The 22,772-nt window shown below is 40.3% G+C and overlaps 1 protein-coding gene and 1 long non-coding RNA gene across 3 annotated transcripts in view; one reads left to right on the top strand and one right to left on the bottom strand.

Moving 5' to 3' along the window:
• The window catches only part of rps6kc1 (ribosomal protein S6 kinase polypeptide 1), a 38,621-nt gene extending 34,586 nt beyond the window's left edge, over window positions 1-4,035 (top strand). The window contains exons 16-17 of one of the 2 annotated variants that reach the window (XR_005281004.1): window positions 1,056-3,167; window positions 3,201-4,035. Coding sequence is in view for 1 of the 2 variants with exons in the window: in XM_038287471.1 (XP_038143399.1) it covers window positions 1,056-1,157 (102 nt within the window). In the remaining variant the exon portion in view is untranslated. Of the gene's footprint in view, window positions 1-1,055 lie in introns of both variants that reach the window. The other variant, XM_038287471.1, reaches the window with a different exon arrangement.
• Window positions 1-22,772, bottom strand: part of LOC119785075 — an 80,014-nt gene that overhangs the window by 1,201 nt on the left and 56,041 nt on the right. The window lies entirely within an intron of this gene.

Raw genomic sequence — 22,772 nt, 5'->3', positions numbered from 1 at the left:
AGACCAATTGGTACCGATTGACTGAAATTCAAACGCCACAGCACTACTGAGCATTGTTCCGCCTCTAGTCAGATATTGTCATAAAGCTTAAGTTACCCCAAACTGTTTTAGATTCTACTGCGGCAGCCGCCAGATCTTAATCTCATCTAGCCGCTGTAGTGGAAAAGTACTTCTGCAGCTAAATCATGTCAATATGGAACAACTGGTGTAGGAATGTTTATGATTCTTTGTTTGTTTTACATGAAGATTTAAGGCAGTTCTCGACGCGAAACGGGGTTCGACCTGCCACTAGGGAGATAATGAAGTCCACCGTGATATAGTCTCACCTTCACTCCTATTGCTTCATCTGATGTAAAGCTTTTATTTGGGGATAAGAGGAAAACCTTCAAACCACATGTCCTTCCCCACCCTTCACAGTTATGCTGAAAAAGGTTGAATACTTTTAAAGGGCAGTGTGTTCACTTTACCTGAAGATTTAAGGCAGTTCTGGATGCGAAACGGGGTTCGACCTGCCACTAGGGAGATAATGAAGTGATATAGTCTCACATTCACTCCTTTTGCTTTATCATACTTTAGTACTTTTGGTCAATTTATGTCATTTTATTTCTATTAATGACCTTATAAGATATTTTCATCAGGTAGAGAAACAAACCGAAAAGATTAAATGATTACAACAAATTATGTGATGTTTTTTGTATGAAAACAAAAAAGGATTTATGAATTCCTTAAATGATGATCAGTGTATGTATGTTTCCAGACAGATTATGGCAGATGGTCTACTCTTGATGGACATGTCCTTAATAACAGTACTGGCACCATGCTGATGTCTTAAAGCTAATTGCAAATCCTCAGAACTGCTAATCTTTAGATGTACATTAATGTGGTTAGCTTGGATTTCCCTCTGCTTAATGCACAACAAATCTGACATTATATGGTATAGAGTCCTTTTTATCTATTTTTTGTATAAATAAGTGTTTTTCTACCTGTTCATCAGCACTGTATAAGATTTTTTATTTTTTTTTTGCACTGATACTGAAATGTTTGTTGTGATTTAGTTGCTTCAGTACAACCCGATGGAGAGACTGGGAGCAGGCGTGGGAGGAGTTGATGACATTAAGTCCCACCCGTTCTTCGCCTCAGTGGAGTGGCCCCAATAGATGGAAAGCACTGAGCAGCAGACCCTCTGGCCTGAACAAGCTCCAACAGCCATTCATTCAGATACCCTAAACATTTGTTTTTCTTTTCTACAAACTTGTTAAGATGTCAGGTGTTTGACATCTATGGAAATCAGACTGTGTTTTAAAATGTATCCACCGTTTAATTTTACATTATGCTTTATGATTCAACAAAAACTAATTCTGCTGGGGCGGTAGAAAAGCCCCAATATTTTGGCTGCACAAGTGTGCACATCTTTAAACGAGTGCTCTGTGTTCAGCATCTAGTTTTCTTTCGTATTAGCATGCTTCATCTTGGCAATATTTGCTTCCTACACACTCCAAAGTTTTTCTGTCGTTTTTAGTTTTGTGCTCTGGTAGTTTAATTTCAAAGTTCCAATTGGAATCCTTTTGTTAACGCCGATACTTATTGATCTTGTTGAAAAAATGAGGGATCAACTATTGCCTCATGGTCAGCTCCCTAACAGACACACTCCATTTGTAAAAATGTAAACCGATGACATAGTGCTGCCACCACTGTGTTCCTTTTTGGTTAGTCTGACCTTTCGTGATGATAAACCTTGATTTTGTACCAAGCTAACACTTCAAGTTATATTTAAGTTACATTCAACTTCACCAACGTTGTAGAAAGGTTAAACACTGTTGTCCTGTATAAGAAGAGATTTGCCTATTTAACATCCTTTAAGGCTTTTGAATGCCTCCTCATCCAGGTTCAGTACGGTTCCTGACAGTCGTAGGTGTGATATATTTTGCAGAAGATGCCAAGATTTTTTTTTTTGGGACCATTCTATTGATAACTTTGAGAGCTGCACATTACTCTAGATTAATTTTAACCGATGGAAGTTGAGTAACAGAATGTGCTTAAGGAAAGTATTAGTTTAAGTTGGGGCTTTAGATTATGTCAGGTTTTTCTGTTTATGTATTTTCCTCTAATTGATTTAGTTTTCGTTGAATTGTTTACATTTTTGTACCATTTAAGGTTAAAAACATATTTCTGCCCCCACAAAAAACTGCAGTCTACCCTTATAGTGGAATCAAATTACAAACCATTAATCATGTTAGGAGTTTCAGATCAAGAGTGTGAGGTTTCCCCTCCATCTTAAGAATTGAGTGGGTTTGTCTGGGAATATAATGATTCACTAAAAGGCTGTTGCTTTTCCACTTGTCATTCAGTTGATTTGATTCCATCTCATATCTTCACCACATTGACCCCGCTTTTAAGCCATTATTGACACAGACTTATTTCATCAACCGAGTTCCTGTTTCTTTAAGGATTCTCTTATCCATCATGGAGCCCACAGACTGACAGATAAAACTGTTGCTTCGATTTAAAGACTGAAATCTAAAAACCAGCCTATGAACAATAATGGACTCTATGCAAAGGAGCATAAGCAAAATACTCGGAGAGTAAGGTGATATTTCTTGTTGAATTTAGTCATAGTCAAATTATTTAAATAAATGAAGAGTAAAAAGCTCAGGAGTAGAGAGATTTCTTTGTTGAAATTTAAGAAGGCCTTTAACCGCCTATTTGTAAACGGCTCTTTTACAGCTAGATATTTTTATCTCTCAGGGGTAACTCTTTGCCCTCTCCTCTTCAACCCTGCATTTTGTGCATGTTGGATAAGGATTATTGTGATATATTTAATATGATCAGAAGTCTGTTAAATAATAACTGACATCTGCCTTGTAAAATTATCTTTAAAGTGATGTTCAGTAAAATGTAAACATGTAGAATTCCTGATTATGTCCCACTATGTTGTCCACTTGCCAGTCAAAATCTTATTGAGAGACACTAAAGTCACATGCTTTCCAATTTGTCGCCCATGTTTAAGGGAGATTTTAGGATTTCTACTGTGACTGGTCTACATTTTTATCTTTGCAGACTAGTGTTGTAATCAAGACCAAGGAGTACATAGACCGAGACAAGACCAAGACATTTGGAAGCAGAGACCTTATATGGTGGCGTTCTTGTCTTGGTCTCTGCCTCTAAAGGTCTTAGTTTTGTCTTGGTCTCAGCCTCTAAAGGTCTTAGTTTTGTCTTGGTCTCAGCCTCTAAAGGTCTTTCTTGGTCTTGGCCTCTCCCTCTAAAGGTCTTCGCCTTGTCTTGATCTCGGTCTCTAAAGGTCTTCGCCTTGCCTTGGTCTCGGCCTCTAAAGGTCTTCGCCTTGACTTGGACTCTAAAGGTCTTCACCTTGTTAAAGGTCTTCGCCTTGACTTGGTCTCTGCTTTTAAAGGTTTTCCTTGGTCTTGGTCTTAGTATGGGCATATAGAGGTCTTGCCTTGGTCCAAAGATCTTGTCTTGGTCTCTGCCGCTAAAGGCCTTGGCCTTGCCTTGGTCTCAGCCTCTAAAGGTCTTTATTGGTCTTGGTCTCTGCCACTAAAGGTCTTGGTCTTGCCTTGGTCTCGCTCTCTAAAGGTCTTTCTTAGTCTCTGCCACTAAAGGTCTTGGCCTTGCCTTGGTCTCGCTCTCTAAGGTTTTTGCTTTCTCTTAGTCTTGGCATCTAAAGGTCTTGCCCTGTTTCTGTACTTCTTGGTCTTGGTGTGTGTGGTGTTGTCTACAACACTATTACAGATTTATTTAAGGGTCACTTTATCATCATAAACTGAAGTTTTCAGAATTTTCAGCAGTGAGGCATCATAAACATGTCTCTACTGTAAATAAAAACCCTTTTCTGTCTTCACTAAACATGGTGAAATACATTGTAAAATTATTGTTTTATTATGTGTGTTTTGTTTTTGTTTTTTTACTAGAGGCATCATGGCTGGAGATTTTTATTTATTGTGCCCCTTTTTGTTCATGCTCTGTGTTGTGTCGGTGCACTTTGGAGAACAATAAACCATACCTGGATGACTAATCTGAGCAACGTTGGTGCTTCTTGTGCAAATACAATGTGTGTATGTGTGTGTGTGGTTTGTTTTCAGGCTACAACTTGTCTTATCAGCTGCAGATGATGCTTCTAGAAAGCTGCTGTCACTCCAGTTGATCGTCACATTGGCCATAATACAAGCTGAGGAACACAGTAGTTCATACCCAGCAAACGATGCCTTTAGGATTTGGTTGGTGTTTTTGCCGCTTTTATTCATGCACCTGCCTAGCTGTGTGTCCCTGTTAGCTAATAGAAATACAACCAGATGCATGTAGTCACACATAAATAGAATTTTAAGGTTTTTCTATAATATATCTCTTAATGTTGATTACAGCTACACTATATTGCCAAAAGTATTTGCTCACCCATCCAAATTATTGGAATCAGGTGTTCCAATCACTTCCATGGCCACAGGTGTATAAATTCAAGCACCTAGGCATGCAGACTGTTTTTACAAACATTTGTGAAAGAATGGGTCGCTCTCAGGAGCTCAGTGAATTCCAGCGTGGAACTGTGATAGGATGCCACCTGTGCAACAAATCCAGTCGTGAAATTTCCTCGCTCCTAAATATTCCACAGTCAACTGTCAGCTGTATTATAAGAAAATGGAAGTGTTTGGGAACGACAGCAACTCAGCCACGAAGTGGTAGGCCACGTAAACTGACGGAGCGGGGTCAGCGGATGCTGACGCGCATAGTGCGAAGAGGTCGCCAACTTTCTGCAGAGTCAATCGCTACAGACCTCCAAACTTCATGTGGCCTTCAGATTAGCTCAAGAACAGTGCGCAGAGAGCTTCATGGAATGGGTTTCCATGGTCGAGCAGCTGCATCCAAGCCATACATCACCAAGTGCAATGCAAAGCGTCGGATGCGGTGGTGTAAAGCACGCCGCCACTGGACTCTAGAGCAGTGGAGACGCGTTCTCTGGAGTGACGAATCGCGCTTCTCCATCTGGCAATCTGATGGACGGGTCTGGGTTTGGCGGTTGCCAGGAGAACGGTACTTGTCTGACTGCATTGTGCCAAGTGTAAAGTTTGGTGGAGGGGGGATTATGGTGTGGGGTTGTTTTTCAGGAGCTGGGCTTGGCCCCTTAGTTCCAGTGAAAGGAACTCTGAATGCTTCAGCATACCAAGACATTTTGGACAATTCCATGCTCCCAACTTTGTGGGAACAGTTTGGAGCTGGCCCCTTCCTCTTCCAACATGACTGTGCACCAGTGCACAAAGCAAGGTCCATAAAGACATGGATGACAGAGTCTGGTGTGGATGAACTTGACTGGCCTGCACAGAGTCCTGACCTCAACCCGATAGAACACCTTTGGGATGAATTAGAGCGGAGACTGAGAGCCAGGCCTTCTCGTCCAACATCAGTGTGCGACCTCACAAATGCGCTTCTGGAAGAATGGTCAAAAATTCCCATAAACACACTCCTAAACCTTGTGGACAGCCTTCCCAGAAGAGTTGAAGCTGTTCTAGCTGCAAAGGGTGGACCGACGTCATATTGAACCCTATGGATTAGGAACGGGATGTCACTTAAGCTCATATGTGAGTCAAGGCAGGTGAGCAAATACTTTTGGCAATATAGTGTATCTATAACCCTTCTTAAAAATGTCTGAATAACATAGGAAAAATAAATGAATGATTTGTTAATAATTCAGGCATTTTTCAACATTAGCCATTCAGTCATGGTAAGAACTAGACTTAATGTCCAGCAGGCCTTAACTGATGTCCTCGAAAGAGAATGAGTCACACAAAGTCACTGCTATATAAGCTGAATTTTCAGAGGGCTCTGTCTGAACCTTTACGGAAAGTTAAGTGGTTGGAAAACAAAATTTGGAGTCTTTTTAGTTGGGGTTTTAAAGGATTTTAACCAAAATCGTTTGTATTATAGTCAACAACTGAGAACTTCCTAAATGAAAGGGAAAAGGAAAAATAAACACATTCAAAACCAACAGGGTTAACTGTTACCTGGAGTAGATTTTGATACAAACACTGCAGCTAGAATCTGTGTTTTAAAGAGTTACCATACACAGAGGTGTCCAGGACATGGCCTACAACTGTTACATCCGCATTCTAGCCACTCCTGAATCAGAGTTAATCAAAATTAACTGGACTCAGGGGTTCAGAGTTTACTTTGAGATAAAAATACATTCTCTTTCTTACAAACTACATGGGACTTTATCAAGTCAGATGACTCTAAAGTGCTTTATTAATGTATCTAGGTAAGTGTGTCTTACCACATGTTGATGTGGAAAGCTATACTGTAACCACGTCTACCCTGGGGCAGGATGACAGAAGCAAGTTTGTCATATATGGGTGCCAGCAAGCCCTCTGACCACCAACAGCAGGCGAGGTGGGTCAAGTGTCTTTCCAAGGGACACGACAACAGAGAAGCTGCTGAAATTGACAACCTACTGGTTGTAGGATGAAAACCTACCTCCCGAGCCACAGTCACTCTAATTCAGGAGGACAGATTGATGAGAATCTGCTGGTGATACTAATAGAGTTCCACAGTCACTGACGGTCTGAAAAGCCATGCAATCTGCTGGTGTTAGTCCGATGCGTTTTACTGGGTCCCAGGTCAGTGAATCCATCCACTTGGAAATACTTAGCTTATTTTAAAAGGGTGTTTATTGAATCTATCTTCCAAGAGAGTGACTGTCCCCATAAGCCAGAGTCTTGACAACTTGCTTGTCTGGAGTGCAATGTTTCTTTGTAATTGTTTCTTTGTGTTAATCTGGAAAGCTAAAGACCATTTATAACACACCAATTTAACCAGTATTCCCAGGAGAACGAGGCCTGTAGCTTCACCCTAAGATCCAACCGTTTAAAACTCAGAAAAACTTAATACTAGATTAAGTTTTTGACATGAGAAAACATCTGGGGAAAAAAGGTCTGTGAATTTGCACAAACCAACTCTGCGGTGAAGCACAGAAGTGGAAGGGTGATTATTTAGGTTTGATTTGTAACCATACATTGGAGTACTGCAGCCATTTAGTCATAAGACCGCTAATGTTCTGAAACTGGGTGGTGAGAAATAAACCAATGCCGATTACAGAAGAGTTCTACTAAATTCCTCTATAAAAATGAGAGAAGATCCTGACTTATTCCTACAAGACATTATTCTAAAATATATGAAAGCATGGGGTTGGATCTGTTTTGTGCAAACACCTTTTTACTGCTTTGAAAAATCTTTAGCCTCGTTCCTACTGAAAATACCAGGTTAACACATGTTTTTCTGCATTTGGCACCCTTCCTATCAGCAAAAAAAGAGAGCTCTCCTCACAAAGCGTCATGGGACTAGTTGTGGCGGCAACAAAGAAGAAGATGACACAGGCACTATGCGGTGAGGTGGAGGTACGTGACCGACGGGGAGCAAAGAGTATTAATCATCTGTTTAAAGGGTCAATTAACTATATAGTTCCTGCTCTTTATAATGATTGGGGGATTTAAGGGCAGACGTTCAGACACAGCTTCTGTAATAATAATAATTGAACTTTATTGATCTCACACTGGATTTAACCCATCTCCTTGGGGAGCAGTGGGCTGCCATTGTGCAGCACCCGGAGAGCAGTGTTGGGTTAGGGGTCTTGCTCGGAGAGACCCAGAGTGCAGACTGTGGGGATCGACCCGGCTACCTGCAACCTTCTCAGAGCACAAGTGAAGTGCGCTAACCACAAGTCAACACTCCCCACTCTGTTATATGACAATGGTGAAAGTCAGAAACGTTTAATGTTGGTTTTGTGCTGTATTACTGCGTAGCCGTGAGCCTCCTACCTGACTCTTCAGCGACTGATATTCTGAGAGCCTTGAAACAGATAAATACATTATATTTGATAATTTCACTGTAAACATGTACAGATCCCAGCAGAAAGGTGCTGCATTGCCTCAATATCAACCCTGAATAGTTTTCATGAATATACAGCCTCTCAGGAAAATTTTGTCACATCGATTTCTGTCTTTATAACAAATGTCGAAAGGGGGAAGTGACGTATGTCGTACAGGAGTCTGCAAATTATTTTGTGTTTCCGGGGTCCTGCCAGCTAACCTGACTCCGCCAGATGGATAAGCTCCGCATATCCATCTGGAAACCTTCGGTTGAAGTAATTTTGGGAAGGGGCGAAAATACTGGTTAGCTGATTGGCCTATGTTGGTGATAGACGGGCCAAATAAACCAATCAGATCAACGAAGCATATGACGTACTAACAGCCAGGCTACACTTGCCGAAACCAGTCGGGAGAAGAGCAAAAACATATTTTCCTTTCAGTGAAGAAATAGTCTGTAATTCCGAAAAAACTTGCTCGATAGCCACGCTAACGCTAGTTTCATCAGCTGAAGCCGCCATGTTCTTTAGACTGAACTGTCGCGCTTCTCGTTGCGTCACACCTCAACCCGCCTCAAAGCCAACGCTGATTGGACGTTCGTTTGGTGAACGGCTCCAAAATTTCTTCAACGGAGAGTCTCCAGACTGATTAGCGAGTGAAATCTTGAAAGCTCGCGAGATCAGGATGGTCTCACGAGGCTACCTGCCAGCATCAACTTTCCTAGTGCCTGTGAAAGAAAAACACATTTTAGAAACAAATATATGCCACCAACACTTGATGACTTGATGACTCATTAATTAAAGCATGCAAATTTAAGTAAATGAGTCAGCATTAGGAGTCTGTGTTTTACATATATTGAAGCCTAAAGTTAAAAGCATTATATTTAGACTGTCAGAGAACCTAACTTACTACTACTTGATTAAAATCTTTTCCTACATTTATTTAAGTGGAGTCTTAAACTGTTGCAGAATCTTGTTTTCTTCTGTCTACTGCTAATAGAGCATAGATCATTAAAGATAAATCACGATTCAGGATAATAAAAGATACCCATATTGCTAAAACTTAACTAACATCATCAAACCCAGATAAAAAAAGCTTTTCTATAAAACTTAAGAAATGTGAGTTTTAAGTGACTTTATTACAGATAGATTTCACTAAATATGAACTGTCTCTTGTACCTGAAATGACACATTCATACGCTCACAGGTGGAGTTGTTAGCTGTGTCGTAGCACATTCCCTTGTGTCAGCTTTGCCGCCATGGGGGTCATGAGAGTGAGCTGATTAGTACTTGTCATAAGACCTGTCTCACATTACACACACTCTCAGGGCGAGAGGTTCACTTCAGCTCAGTGCGGATAGCTGTCAATCTTATTCAGCTGAGATGGGCGATGTGCCTTCGGTGAGTTCATGGAGGCGGCAGGAATTCCTCTGAGCATATTTTATGTTCTTCATAAAGACTGCATTTATTTATTTCATTTTCTGACATTGGGGGGGTTAGGAATAAAAGACATAAAACAATAGGATTTGTGTAGCTTTTGAGACAAGATAAAAGGGCAGAATAAATATCTTTTTTACATTTCAATTTAATTTTAAGATTGTTTTCCCTCTTTTATAATAAACGTATTAAAACTATCCGCATTACTTTTTTCCTGTCATCTGTAGAATTGGTTAATTTTGTTTGGGGTTCCAGCGTTTTTATTGTCATTACACTGTCACAAGTACATGTCAACAAAATGAACTCTCTGTATTCAACGCATCCTGTTGGGGAGCAGTGAGCTGCCATTGTGCAGCATTTTGGGAGCAGTGTGGAATTAAGGGTCTTGCTTAGGGACCCAGAGTGGCAGTCTGTGGGAGTGCGGCTTGAACTCAGGACCTCAGGATTCAAAGCACAATGCCCTAACCACTAGGCCGCAAAATGTTATTTTTCAGATGGTGTGTTTTGATACAGGGAATTGAATGGCAAAATTCTCCATAAACTGCAGACATGCTTACCTTACATCATCTGTTCTGTTACACAAATCACCAAGGTGATTGGGCTTTTAGTGAGAGAACCCAAAGAGATGCATCTTGTCGGAGGGAAGTCACAGAGGGAACACTAAGGACTACCATGATGCGACACAGGCCTCATTTTCTGAGCCCTGTGAACATCAGCAGGCCTGCAGGGTGAATTGACCCTTTAACCCCTTCTGAAACTTCCTTATCCCCCCTTCCTCTCCAAATCTCTCTCTCTCTGGACCTTTCCATCTCTGTCTCTACTAAACAAAACTCCCCGACGCTTTCGCACAGAGGCAGCAGTGAGAGCACAGCAGCCAAATGTCCTGCCCTCTGCTTCATATTGCTGGTGGTCAGGTTTTGTTTTTTTTGTCTTTTACGGTTTGACTTTTATTCACAAAGTCCAGGAGGACTCGTATAGCCTTGGGACAGACGCACACACACTCACACACACATCCACACGTATACTTGCACCAAGCTGAAGAGTTTTACTCTGAAACCTCGGGCATCTTCTCCAGCTTCTGTCAGAGCCATGATGTCATTATTAGGAGACACAATGCCTCTTCATCATCCCCCTTTCATATAGTCACACACACGCATGAACTCACATCCTTCGCACTGTTCAGTCACAGACACTCACATGCTTCATGGTCAAACCCATCAGGACCCACACAGAGCTCAACACAGGTGAGGACTGTGGTGAAAAAGCTACAAACAGGCACATGTACAATGACTTTAAGGATTCCCTATTTCATTTCATTTGACCCTTCTTTTTTTTCTAGAAGGCACGTATGCAAGCTCAGACCCTGAGGCATGAAGGGGCCTCTTGTAATCTCGATTTTTCTAACTATAAAACAAAACATCTTAATACTATTGCATAAAACCAGCGTTATATAGGTAAAATCTGTGTGGTCCTAAAAAAAAAAAACAACCCCAAAAAAATTAAATATCTTTGAAATTAAAATCTATTGATCTCTGTCTTAAATTGGCCTTTAATTTGAAAGATAATTCAATTTAAGCTTGTTTAACCTTATTGGTTAAAAAAATAAATAAAATAAAAACATCTATCAGGTTTTAAAGACTGATATGGCACAACAGACATATAAACTGATGAAATGTATGTATAATAGCTACAGCAGTTTGCAGTGAGTAAAATGTGCTTTGTACTAAATTTCGATTTTTCTCATGCCAGCGTTGAGTGCTACTATGAGTGTTTTGATTTTAGGGTGGTCTGTACTTTGTTGGTAAATGCTGCTTAAAAAAAAAACAAAAAAAACTACTCCCTAACCCTAATAACTTTGTGTTGATTTATCAAATAAAACTCAGGATGAAATAGATTGCTTTGGGGAACATGTGTAAATGGTGTTAGCCCTGTAACAGTACAACTATAGCAGCAATTTTTTTAACTAAAAGTTTATTTTGTTTATCTGTGTTACTGTATGTTGACCTTTGACTGTATAGAGCAATAAAAAAAATAGAAAGACAATTCAGCCCATGGTAGGTAAGGTATAAAAAAGGTCTATCTAAATGTCCTCCTGGTCTGCCTTTAATTAACTCCTGTTATACTGCGTGTTAAAGTGGGTTCACTGCACTTGTGCCTTAAGGCTGTGTCACGTTTTAATCTGATCAGATTGCACAAAGCAGCTCTGTCTCTTGACTTAGCTCCTTTTATTGGATGGAACATGTAAAGAGCTCCTCTTGTAATAAGGTTACCATGCTAAATACTTCATCTGTAAGCTTACAATCCATTTCTCATTTCTGTTTCAGCCACAGATTAAGTATAAATTGGGCATAATGTCTGAGGGATCTTCTGAACAGATCACCCTAGTCCCTCCTCCTGCAGCGGCCCCTTGTTAGCTGTATGGAGATCGAAAGTGATCTGATCTTTGCCTCAAGACAACATGACAGGTTCACTTGTAGGCCACTTGAAAGTTATTTATTTTTTATGAGATAACGGTCAACCAGTCTCTGTAGTTTTGTATTAACCCCTTTAAAAAATATTTTTTTTCCTTTTTGTTGGAATTGGAAACCGGTTACCAGGTTTACAATTTGAGATAAATATCAGTTTCCAGACTATGTTTGTTAATCCTACTATGTCACATATAATAAAGAGGAATCTGCTTTTTTATCCCACAACAGATATGGCATTGCAACTAGAGCAGAGAATATAGAGCTTTAATCTTAATCCTTGCTGTAAATTGTTCGAAAGCCTCCTAAAATTACTATGTCGTTATGCATTTCTGTGTTGAGTGTTTTGCACGACTTGAACTTGCTGGGATTCTTTGCTGCAACCCCAAAATTTATAATATATAATTAGGGATCTTATGAGACTGACCAGTACACTTTATGGAATGGGAATGCTTAATATCTGAAAAGTTGTACTAAATGAAATTTCATTTTGTATACAAAATTACAATAAAAGTTGTCTAAGTGTTTCAGCCTAGTCTACATAGCAGCATAACATTCCCACATGGAATGACGATACATAGTTTTAAAAACTTTTCGCTAGAACAAATCTGAAAAGTATGGCCTGCATTTGTATTTAGTACCTCAATTCTAATCCCCCTAAATAAAATTAAGTGCCATCAATTGCCTTCACAGAACCAAATCGCTCTCTATGTAGTTTAATCTATAAAAAAATAAAACTTTTGTGAAAGAAAGTAGGTTTCTTAGAGAACAGAGCAGATGAGTAAGGGATCAAGTTTTAGGTTAGCTTTTAAAACAACACTTTGTGCTCTAAAATTATAAAAACACTGTTCTATCCATCATACAGAAATGGAAAGGGTTTGCCATAACTGAAAATCTAACAAGAGAGAGAGCCTTTATAAAATAAATAGAAAACAACTAACTTTTAGTTGAACATTCAATAAATCTGACCTGTATAGAGCAGTAGATAAAATACAATTGTTATTGCCAGGAAGCCAATATGTTTGCCACAGGCTATGTTCATGGCAAGCACAAAAAAAGGTACTGCAGCACCGGTTAGCATTCAAAACTGAACATACGGGCGAAAAACTGATGTTGCACAGCACTGAAGAAGATGCGCTGGGAGAAAATGCGGTGGAAAACTGGAGACCGGGGAGGATATTTACCTTTTAGCATTGCACTGAACATTAACCTTAAACTAATTTGAGAAGATATAGGTGATAATTTTAGTATCTGTTATATCAAAGTGGATTAAAACACTCTTTATAGGACTTTCAGAAGACATTTGCAACCTAAGGTGGTTCTATAAAGTAAGGACTTTGAAGAGAACCCTATACTTTCGTGTTGTTTATCCAATGCAAGTCAGATAAAACACATATGCTTTGGTTGTAATGTCATAAAATAAACTCTTTAGTACTTTTAAAGGCAATGTCATATAGAATGAAGCAAAGACAGGAAACAGTACTGGTTAACGGTGTAGTTTAGGACCAAATGCCTGCCAGCCCTCAGAGATCTCTCAATGTGCTTCAAGTGAAATTACCCAGGGTGTCTTGCTGCATAAACCGTCCTCTTAATACCTCAACTTGAAGTGCCGGTTATATTCCCTGCTTGAAGCGATGTTCTACCTCACCTTCCCCGCCACATTGGATTTAAGGGTCCCTTTATATAACCCACATGCCTGTGTGTGAGTCATGCTAGAAGAGGCTCAGATGCTAAAGGAGTCCCAATCAGGGCCCAAAAGATGTGTCACTAGTAATACCTCCCCACAGGCTCGAGGTGTCTCCTTTTGTTGCACTCTTGGCCCAAATAATCTGTGTGGAAAGGCGGTGTTCCACTGTTCAGGCATGCCGTTAGCAGCTCACTAACATAGCATTAGGTCTGCGGTCATCTCAGTGGGTCTTTGCTGTCTCAAATGTTTCCTCACGCTTGATTGCACTCCACCTTCTGTGGCTCCACACCACTTGTTAGCCACAGACCCCATCTGTCATAAGACCAGCCTCCTCTCACGCAGTTCCTATGATCATGTCTCCTTCATACTCCTAACTGACTTATGCACTACAGAAAAGAGTGCCACCAGATCACTTCCTCCTCTCTGTGGTGGCTGAGGTTGCCAAGTGCAACCTTGGGGGCCAATGCAATGCTTGTTAAGACTGAGACGTTGCTGGGAATTGCTCCTCAAATACTGTGCTTAGAGCTATACTTTGGACGCTTATCTGTCTGCTCCTCCAAGGGGCATCTCTTCCTGGCGATGATACACATTCTCTTACTGGATTCACACACAGTTCAAGTCAAAGTACCAGCCACATGACATCTCAATCACCCGAAGGGAAAGAGCAAAGCAGGGGATTTTAGGGGGGGTTACAGCGGATTAAAGGAGGAAGATGACATCTCATAAATTTTTACATGAGGGTGTTTACATTAGGTGTAAAAGAGGAAAGTACAGGGGGGTTCAGGGGACCTAGAAGAGAGAAAGCACAGGGGGAAGAAGAGATTACCCGAATAAGGAACCAGGTGGGGTGCATTGATGTGCCTGAGGCCACAAAGAAGAGGTAGTTTGTCAGTAATGAGTGACAGGTGCAATGAGGAATGTAGGCAGCTTTCGGATGCAAAGAAAATAAGCCGAAGAGTTTAATAGATGTCATAATTTCATAGTGTCTAAGATTATTGTAGAGAGCAGCATTTGACATTGAGGTGGGAAGGGGTAAAGTGGGCTGCAGAATAAGGTTGCGCGGGGCAGAGAGCAGTGTTCTTAAGGGGGTGTGGAGGATCCTTGGAGTCCTGGCACCTTATGGCATGGCCTGCAGTCAAACAGATGCTGCAGGCCTTGCCAGCCTTGAGCAGGGCACAAATGAGACCATTAGTAGCACAGGAGGAACGTGCCTTGTCTTACAGAGCAGTAAGAGAGCATGTGTGTGCATGCAGACCTGTCTTTCAATAGAGAGAAAGCATGATCTGTTTGTTGATAATATGCTAATGCACCCAATTTTCTTCAGTAAATTGTACTCAAAGTGGATGTTGTGATGTCTTTGCAACCAACAGCTAACAGTCAGAGGTGTTTCAGAAGATCCTTCTTATTCACACCACTTTTTTTTTATAATTTTACACCAACAAAAATTCAATGTGTTCAATTGGAGTTTCAAGATTTACACCAGCATAATGAAGTGCATCAATGTAAGCAAAATGATAGTTGTTTTTTACGATTGTTTTAAAGTTTACTCTGCCAAGGTATTCAGCTCCCAGTAAGAACTTTGCACAACTATGTTTTTCTGCAGCTCCACCAACAAGATTCTAGTTTCCAGTGTTGCACATAAGGATGCCAACAGCTTATCTTCTTTGCTAATCGATAAAACTTAGTTGTATTGGTTGAAAAGGGTAGTTTAGAATTCTTATTCACATTGAAAGGGTAATTTTTATCACCTCATATTGCTTTGATCTACAATTCCAACGCAGCTCAATCTGTAGATTTATGGCTGTCGCCTTGCTATAAGGTCAATCTTTACTCCGGTTTTTTTAGAGTAAAATGTTATACCATAACCCACATATAAATAAATATATATATGTTCAAGGAGACAGAGGCAGACATACAGAAGGTAGCAGAGATACAATGACAACTGTTTACTAGCTTCTAGAAAACACACAGCCCGGCAGACGAGCTCCGAGAATGAAAGAGAGCACATCCAGCTAGTCATAGTCAGAGAAACAGGACTACACTGAAAAAGGTGTTGAAGGCAGCAGCACGGCTGACACCTCTCTCCAGGATGAAATCACAATCAAACAAGAACAGACCAGATGAAGCTGTTATGAGAAAAAGCAGAGAAAGCATAATGTTATAGATAAAACTAACAAATTCTGCAGAGTGGGAGAAAAGAGAGTGATGCACAAAAATGAGAAAAAGGTTTCTATGTCCTCCAGCAGTCTAAGCCTATAACAGCATACCTAAAGAGATAGCCTCAGAATAACCTGAGCCACTCTAACTATAAGCTTTATCAAAAAGGAAAGTTTTAAGTCTACCCTTAAAAGTAAACAGAGTGTCTGCCTCACGGACAAAAACTGATTTTTGAAAATTCTAGAAAAAACTACTGCAGATTGAGAGCAAAGTGCTCTGTTAGGGATGTAAAGCACAATCATATCTCTGATATAAGATGGACCTTGGCCATTTAAGGCTGTTCCAAAATACGAAAAAACAAACAAACTGAGAGCTTCAAAGAACTGCTGTATTTTACACTTCTTTATTTTCGAAGGCAACTGTTACACTGGACTTTATTAGGGGTATCGGAGTAAAAGAGGACCGAATATAGATACATGCCACAATTCTCAGATTTGCAAACATTGTTTGAGTTACATCTAAGCTACTTAAAAATTTCAGTGAATATTGTGAAGTTTGTGATTTAGCAGAACAAAGGGTGTGAAGGTTAATTGGGTGCAAACACTTTATCAATGCCCATTTCCAGATTTGTTTTCATGTAGATTGGTACACCTTTACAAATAACACTGGTATGCTTGAAGGAGGTGGAAAAGCCAGAAAAAAAAGTTCATAAAGGATCTATGCCTGTGTTTTGGAAAATACTGACTTCAGTGGGCGGAAGCATGAAGTAAGTGGAAGGAGAGCAGGACCAACTCTCTCCTCGCTGTCTATTTTCTCTCTTCCATTTCTATTTTTTCAAGTGTAAGTGATAATATCCCCTCCCTTTTTCTACCTCTCACTGGCTTGAGTGATTTTGCTAAGGCGGTGTGTTCAAGAGTGTGCGCCTGCATGTGAGTGTGTGTGAGCGTCTCGCATTAGCCTTTTTCCATTAAAGCAATTTCACCACCCATTGTATTCCTGAAGAGGACCTCGGAAGTCACTAATGGTGCCTTGCGTCCACCCTTGCGCGCTAGTACACACACCGGTGGCACACGCACACAGCAGAACATCTCAAAACGTGTGCTATCATCACCTGTCGCCTGATTGCTGTAAAACACACACATTAGCATAGAATGAGACACATTATCACTCCTGATTATGGGACGCTAAGAGGTTTCACAGGGAAAAAAAGACCTCACACCTTTTCTCCACAATGCCCGCTGCTAGTGAGATAAATGCATGTTGTCCAACATCTCTGATGCCGCTGAAACAGCCTGAAGACTCTGCTGATGGATTTAATGTCCTCTTGTTGTTCATGCTCATAACTGCTCAGATTTGTCATGTCAATACTAATTTTTTTTATACCCAGACAGCATAATGATCCAGTTGCCACCATGAAAAACATGTACTTTGCATGTTGCAAACTGTGTTGAAAATGGAAAGAAAAGAACCTGGCTGGTGGGGATTGTTTAGTAGGGATTTTAGTGGGATCAAATTAAAGCAATAATAGAGAAGGAACAGATACATCTGCCACGAGTGACAGTTCTTGGCCAACAGGTGGCCCTCTCGCCCCCATCTTAATGAATACAGGAAGTATTGGTAATTAACAATACTTCCATAACACAAATAGACAAGGATTAAAACCATTCAGTCATTAGGTAAACCAAGAGATCATCTGCATAAAGTGTGATCACCTATCGAAACTCCACAATTTAAGACGATTGGTCAAGTTAACTTGGTGAGTTCTGAATCTGAAATGCAGAGAATTTTTTCAAATGTTTGCAATTTGTCAAGAACTTTATAGCAGAGAGGGAGAAAACATAAAATATAATAATATGAAGGGTGACGTAGTAGTTTGCCATCAAAAGTGTGTGGGTGTGCGTGAATGGGTGAATGACTGAATGTAGTGTAAAGCTCTTTGGTCATGTCTCCTGACTTGAAAAAGCGCTATATATACAGGTCATTTACAATTCTGTTATTGCTATTTTTTTATGATTTACATGTTTGCATGCACACAGAATATCTCTTCACATTGTATCAATTTCTCCTTTCCTGGAAGAATGATGGCAGATTTGTATTGCATGTCAGTTTGCACTCTACTTTCAGAATTACTAAAAATACACAAAAAATGTGACAGAAAAAGTTTCAAATTGCTAAATGTGCAAATTTTTTACATTTGTTTATCATCCACTTATGATTTTGTGAGGTTTGGTCATTAGAATATGCTCTGCATATTGATAAAAGTGCGCATGCAAAAATGCTTTGCACATGCCGACTGCTGAATTGCAAACTCAAGTTCCTTTGCATGGCTGGACAGTGGTGCAGCTTGCAACAGTGTTGCCTTGCAACAAGACGGCCATGGGTTTGTGCATGTGTTTGTTCTCTCCAGGTATTCCCTCTTCCTCCCACAGTCCAAAAACATGACAGTTGTGTTAACTGGTGTCTCTAAATTGCATGTGTGTGCTTGGTTTTCTGTCTCTGTGTTGCCTAGTGATAGACTGACGACCTGTTCAGGGGGGACCCTGCCTTTCGCTCAAGGACTGCTGGAGAAGACTGACCAACCTCACCTCAAAGGTGATGTGTTAAGCAGGAGACGCTGGATGAATAGGAACCCTGTTGCACCTTATTTGAAGTGCATATATTTCCACCTGTTTTAAGAAATAAAAAGCCTTCTGAAGATCAGGCCAGAAATATAAAATAATCTCTAAATCCATATAAAAAGAAATGAAGGAAAACCCATCCGACGGTCCGTTCGTTTATCCATCCCGTTTGTTTATCCATCCATTCTTTATATCGGCTTGTCCATCAGGATCACATGAGCATAATGGTGTATGTGATTGGCTGCATGTGCTCTCTTTCATCTTTTTTTGACATGAAAACCAGCTCAGAGCTTGTCTGCTTAACTGTTCTTTTCAAATATGGAGCCACCAATGAAGCTAGAGATTATTTATGGATCAGTGCTTTAAATTTCCTTTTGTATGTCTGCTTGTTTTTTCTTGAACCACCATTCGGCAGCAGCAAAAGGCTGCTCAGACTTAGGCCGGGTTCTGCTGGAGGTTTCTTCGTGTTAAAGGGGACTTTATTCCTGTCCGACATGCATGCTGGGCATGAGGGATTGGTGCAGAGTCAAAAGTAATATGGCAAGCAACTGTCTACTGTTGCCACATGCTTATCCAGGGGAGTGAATCCTAAAGGCTATTAAAATACTATTAGTGCTCTGTTACCTTTTGTTCAGTTTATTTATACAATGGTGAAACTTTCCCAGCTGTTCCAAGCAATTAAAAGTTCCAAAAATAATAAATCAAAGCAAAAAGACAGCAGACGTAGACATAAGCACATCCGGCTTAAGAGGTGATGGTGCATGGCGAACAGGTGGCCACCTCTTCCCATCTTAATGAGCAAAGGAAGTGTTGGACATGTACATCGGAGATGGGAGACACTTGTTTGTGACAGAGGTCATGTCTTTCTGCTTTATGCACTGTTTTCCTAAGTGAAGAGTATCTAAAGAGGTCCTGTCATGTTTGACAACCTTTGCTTAGTTCAAGGGTGAAAGGTGAAAAGGAGGAAGGAGGGGAGATGTTGGCTTCTATTTTCTTTTGTCTTTCCGCTTTTTCTTCAGACTGGAAATGAGGAAAGGTCTTGTTCGGCATCCCGATTTAGCTTGCAAAGGTCACAAGGTAATGGGTAGGGGCAGACTGAGATGGGAATTCCCTTGCGCTTGAGTTTAGTTTATAATAACTTGTGAAGAAAAGGGACTTTCCTGACTGGCAACAGATTTATGCCCTCTTAGTTGAACGTCATGACATTAAAATAGAAGCCATTTTTTGTGTTCTTTAAAGAAAGTTTGTGAATCTTTGGGCCTATTTAGGGGAACATTTCATGAAACTGACATTCAATTGTTTTTTCCTCAAGGTTTAATTTTTAAGTCTCTTTTCACATGAAGGCTCTACAAGAGAAAAAAATCTAAAGTAATACTTTTTAGATCAAAGGAAGAGTGTTTTAAGTGATTTTAGCAGACAGAAGCCACCACATATATACATATATATATAATGTGTGTTTGTCTGGCAATGGAACACTTACAACTGACTTAGGAATATACTATAAATACTTTCATGTAACTGAACAAAAGTTAACTGTTTAAAATGAATGTTCATTTCACTGTTTCTTTGTGTTTTATCTTTTTTGGTTTCATTTACAGAATAATAGATAAGATTTTTTAAACAGTGTTAATTTAATGGTAAATTATGTTGTGTTCAGTTTACCCTGTAATGTAAAAAAAATGGATTTTGAAGTAACATTGGGTTGATTGATCTCTTCTTCTTTTGAAAACTAAGAAACCAGTGGGATTAGATTAATGCTCTACCAAATGACTAGGCTAGTTATTGCTTTCACTGCAAGATGATAACAATTAGGCAGATCAGTATTTGTCCTTTAAAAATATGTAGTAACATGTGTCATTTTTAAGGTTTGGGATGCTTTATGTAGCCAAATAACTTCCTATTCTGATGGTCACATTTTGAATAGTGGGAGAAAACATAAAATATAATAATATGAAGGGTGACGTAGTAGTTTGCCATCAACAGTGTGTGTGTGCGTGAATAGGTGAATGACTGAATGTGGTGTAAAGCTCTTTGGTCATGTCTCCTGACTTGAAAAAGCGCTATATAACTACAGGTCATTTACAATTCTATTATTGCTATTTTTTAAATGATTTACATATGTTTGCATGCACACAGAATATCTCTTCACATTATATCAATTTCTCCTTTCCTGGAAGAATGATGGCAGATTTGTATTGCTTGTCAGTTTGCACTCTACTTTCAGAATTACTAAAAATAGACACAAAAAATTTGACAGAAAAGGTTTCAAATTGCTAAATGTGCAATATTTTTACATTTGTTTAGTGCCATGTAATCATGTTGCATTTTCAGGTTGGGCTGGTAACCTTACATGACAACTGTTGTTAGGGACTGACATGTTTTTAGTCTTGTCAGAAAGTACCAGCAAGACCAGAGTTTTATGCTGCAAGATACTGCTGGTCAGATGGCTGAAAGAGGGTTATGATTTGGCTTCTTGATAATACTCTGTGCATAATACAGGGGATGATGTTAATGGTTAAATGACTTATTTTGACAAAGAAGTTTTTAACTGTTCATCCATCCATCCATCCATCCATCCATCCATCCATCCATCCATCCATCCATCCATCCATCCATCCATCCATCCATCCATCCATCCATCCGCCGTCCGTCCGTCCATCCATCCATCTGTCTGATAGCAACTCAGACTGACCCTTCCTTCCTTAAAGCTGCAGTCTGTAACATTGAGAAGAGAGCAGACTTCTACTGAAAATTTGAAGAAAAACAGGTTTCACCCCACTCCCCCACCCTCTCTGCTTCACTCATGCCCCACCTCCAAGCTCCACCCCTCTCACAGCACCTGCGCGGCTACCGCATGCGACCAGAAGCGTCCAAGCAGCGTACGCGGCATGGAGTGTGAACCAGTAAGAGCGATAACACTCACCTCCAAGCAGCTAGATATAAGATGCTGGTTATACCGAAGTTTGCCGTGTAAGCAGTTGTCGGCAGGGGCAGTAAGGGCAGTTTCTCTTTCGCTGGTGGCTGTCGCTCCGCCATGACTTCCACGCACGTCATCCTGACTGCGGCAGCCGGGCGATGCGGCAGGTTAAAGCGGTGAGGGGGGGGAGCTGTGATTGACACTCCATCAGACGCTCCTCTGGCTGTGATTGCTTGTTTTGACTCGTCCCAAATTATTCTTTCCAGATTGAAATACAGGCAGTATGCGGGACCAATTGAAGCAGTTTTTTTCACAGGTTACATATCACATGTACTGCTGTCTGGGCATAGGGACAGTTTTAGCCAATATGACAAAAAAGTGATTTTTAAAAACTTACAGACTTCAGCTTTAAACAAAATTATTTTTGTTTCCCAAATACTAGAAGTTTAGAATTGTTTTTAACTTTATTTAGATTTAGAAGTTTACATAAAACTTGGAAAGCAATATTTCACAGAATTGCCTTTCAGACAGTAGCTATGACTCAAACATATTTTCTCTCAGGGTTCTTCTTAAACTTTAAGGGCTTTCAGCACTTCCTCCAAACAGACCTGGCAAAAGTCTTTGACAACTTCAAGCCAATATTTTTAAAAAGTATGTTCCTTTTGTTTGTACTTGTCCTTTAAATTTCTTGAAAAAAAACATTCCAAAAAATCTTCTAATACACATTGATGATTGGAACATTTGACAGTTCTGAGGCATAAAACCAGTGAATTAAGCCACAAACACAAAGTTGAGACATTTTAAAAGCTAAAGCAGAGAGAGTTCAGATTTCCTTGGCACTAAGTAGCAACATGACCTGTTACCCAGCACACACACATGTTCACACACACACACATTTACAAAGGTCTGTGATAATGACATAATTGTCCCAAAGCACACAGCCATGCAAATGGGGAAGATGGTTTGTGTTACCATCCGTAGGTCTCTGCCATCTATTTCCATTATTCTAATGTGATGCTACTTATGACCTGCTTTTACACGATTAACAGTTAGCTAGAGAGACGCGTTAAGCACAGAAGTGATTGGAGACAGATGGAATGTGCCGTGTTTGAGAAAACCATTTTTACCCATCTCTAGTCATCCAGATTTTAAAATGTTCCTCAAAGGTCTAACTTTTCTGCTGTTTGGAAACTTGATCATTCTGAGCAAAGTTGGAGCAATGATCAAAAAGGTTAAACTACTCCAGTCTGTCCACACTCTCCTCTGCATTGTTCTCAGCCTCTCTTGCTCCCTTTACATTTTCTGTGAGTGTGTGTGTGTTTGGGGGTGTGGGGATGCGTTTGATCTTGAGAGAATGGGCTGTTGATTCTGGTCTGTTCCTTGGCTCCCCGTCTCGTGGTCTTGGCCCAGGTCTGATCCCTGTGATTGGATCGGAGGGCTTTTGTGGTGGCTGATGGGACAGAATTAAGCCAAGTGGCACACAGCGAGCACGCTCCGTGGCGGGCAGATGGACGGAAAGTGAAAGAGCTGTGATTTCTCATTGTGTCGCACCATCTTTCGGGGTGTGTGTGATATCCCCAGAGCACATCTTCCATCCAAGAGCTCTGTTCTCAAATCAGTGGCCTCC

Source organism: Cyprinodon tularosa, unplaced genomic scaffold (genome assembly GCF_016077235.1).
Source record: "Cyprinodon tularosa strain WSP-4 unplaced genomic scaffold, ASM1607723v1 ctg24, whole genome shotgun sequence".
Classification (NCBI taxonomy): Eukaryota; Metazoa; Chordata; class Actinopteri; order Cyprinodontiformes; family Cyprinodontidae; genus Cyprinodon; species Cyprinodon tularosa.
This window is presented reverse-complemented; position numbering and strand designations above follow the sequence as displayed.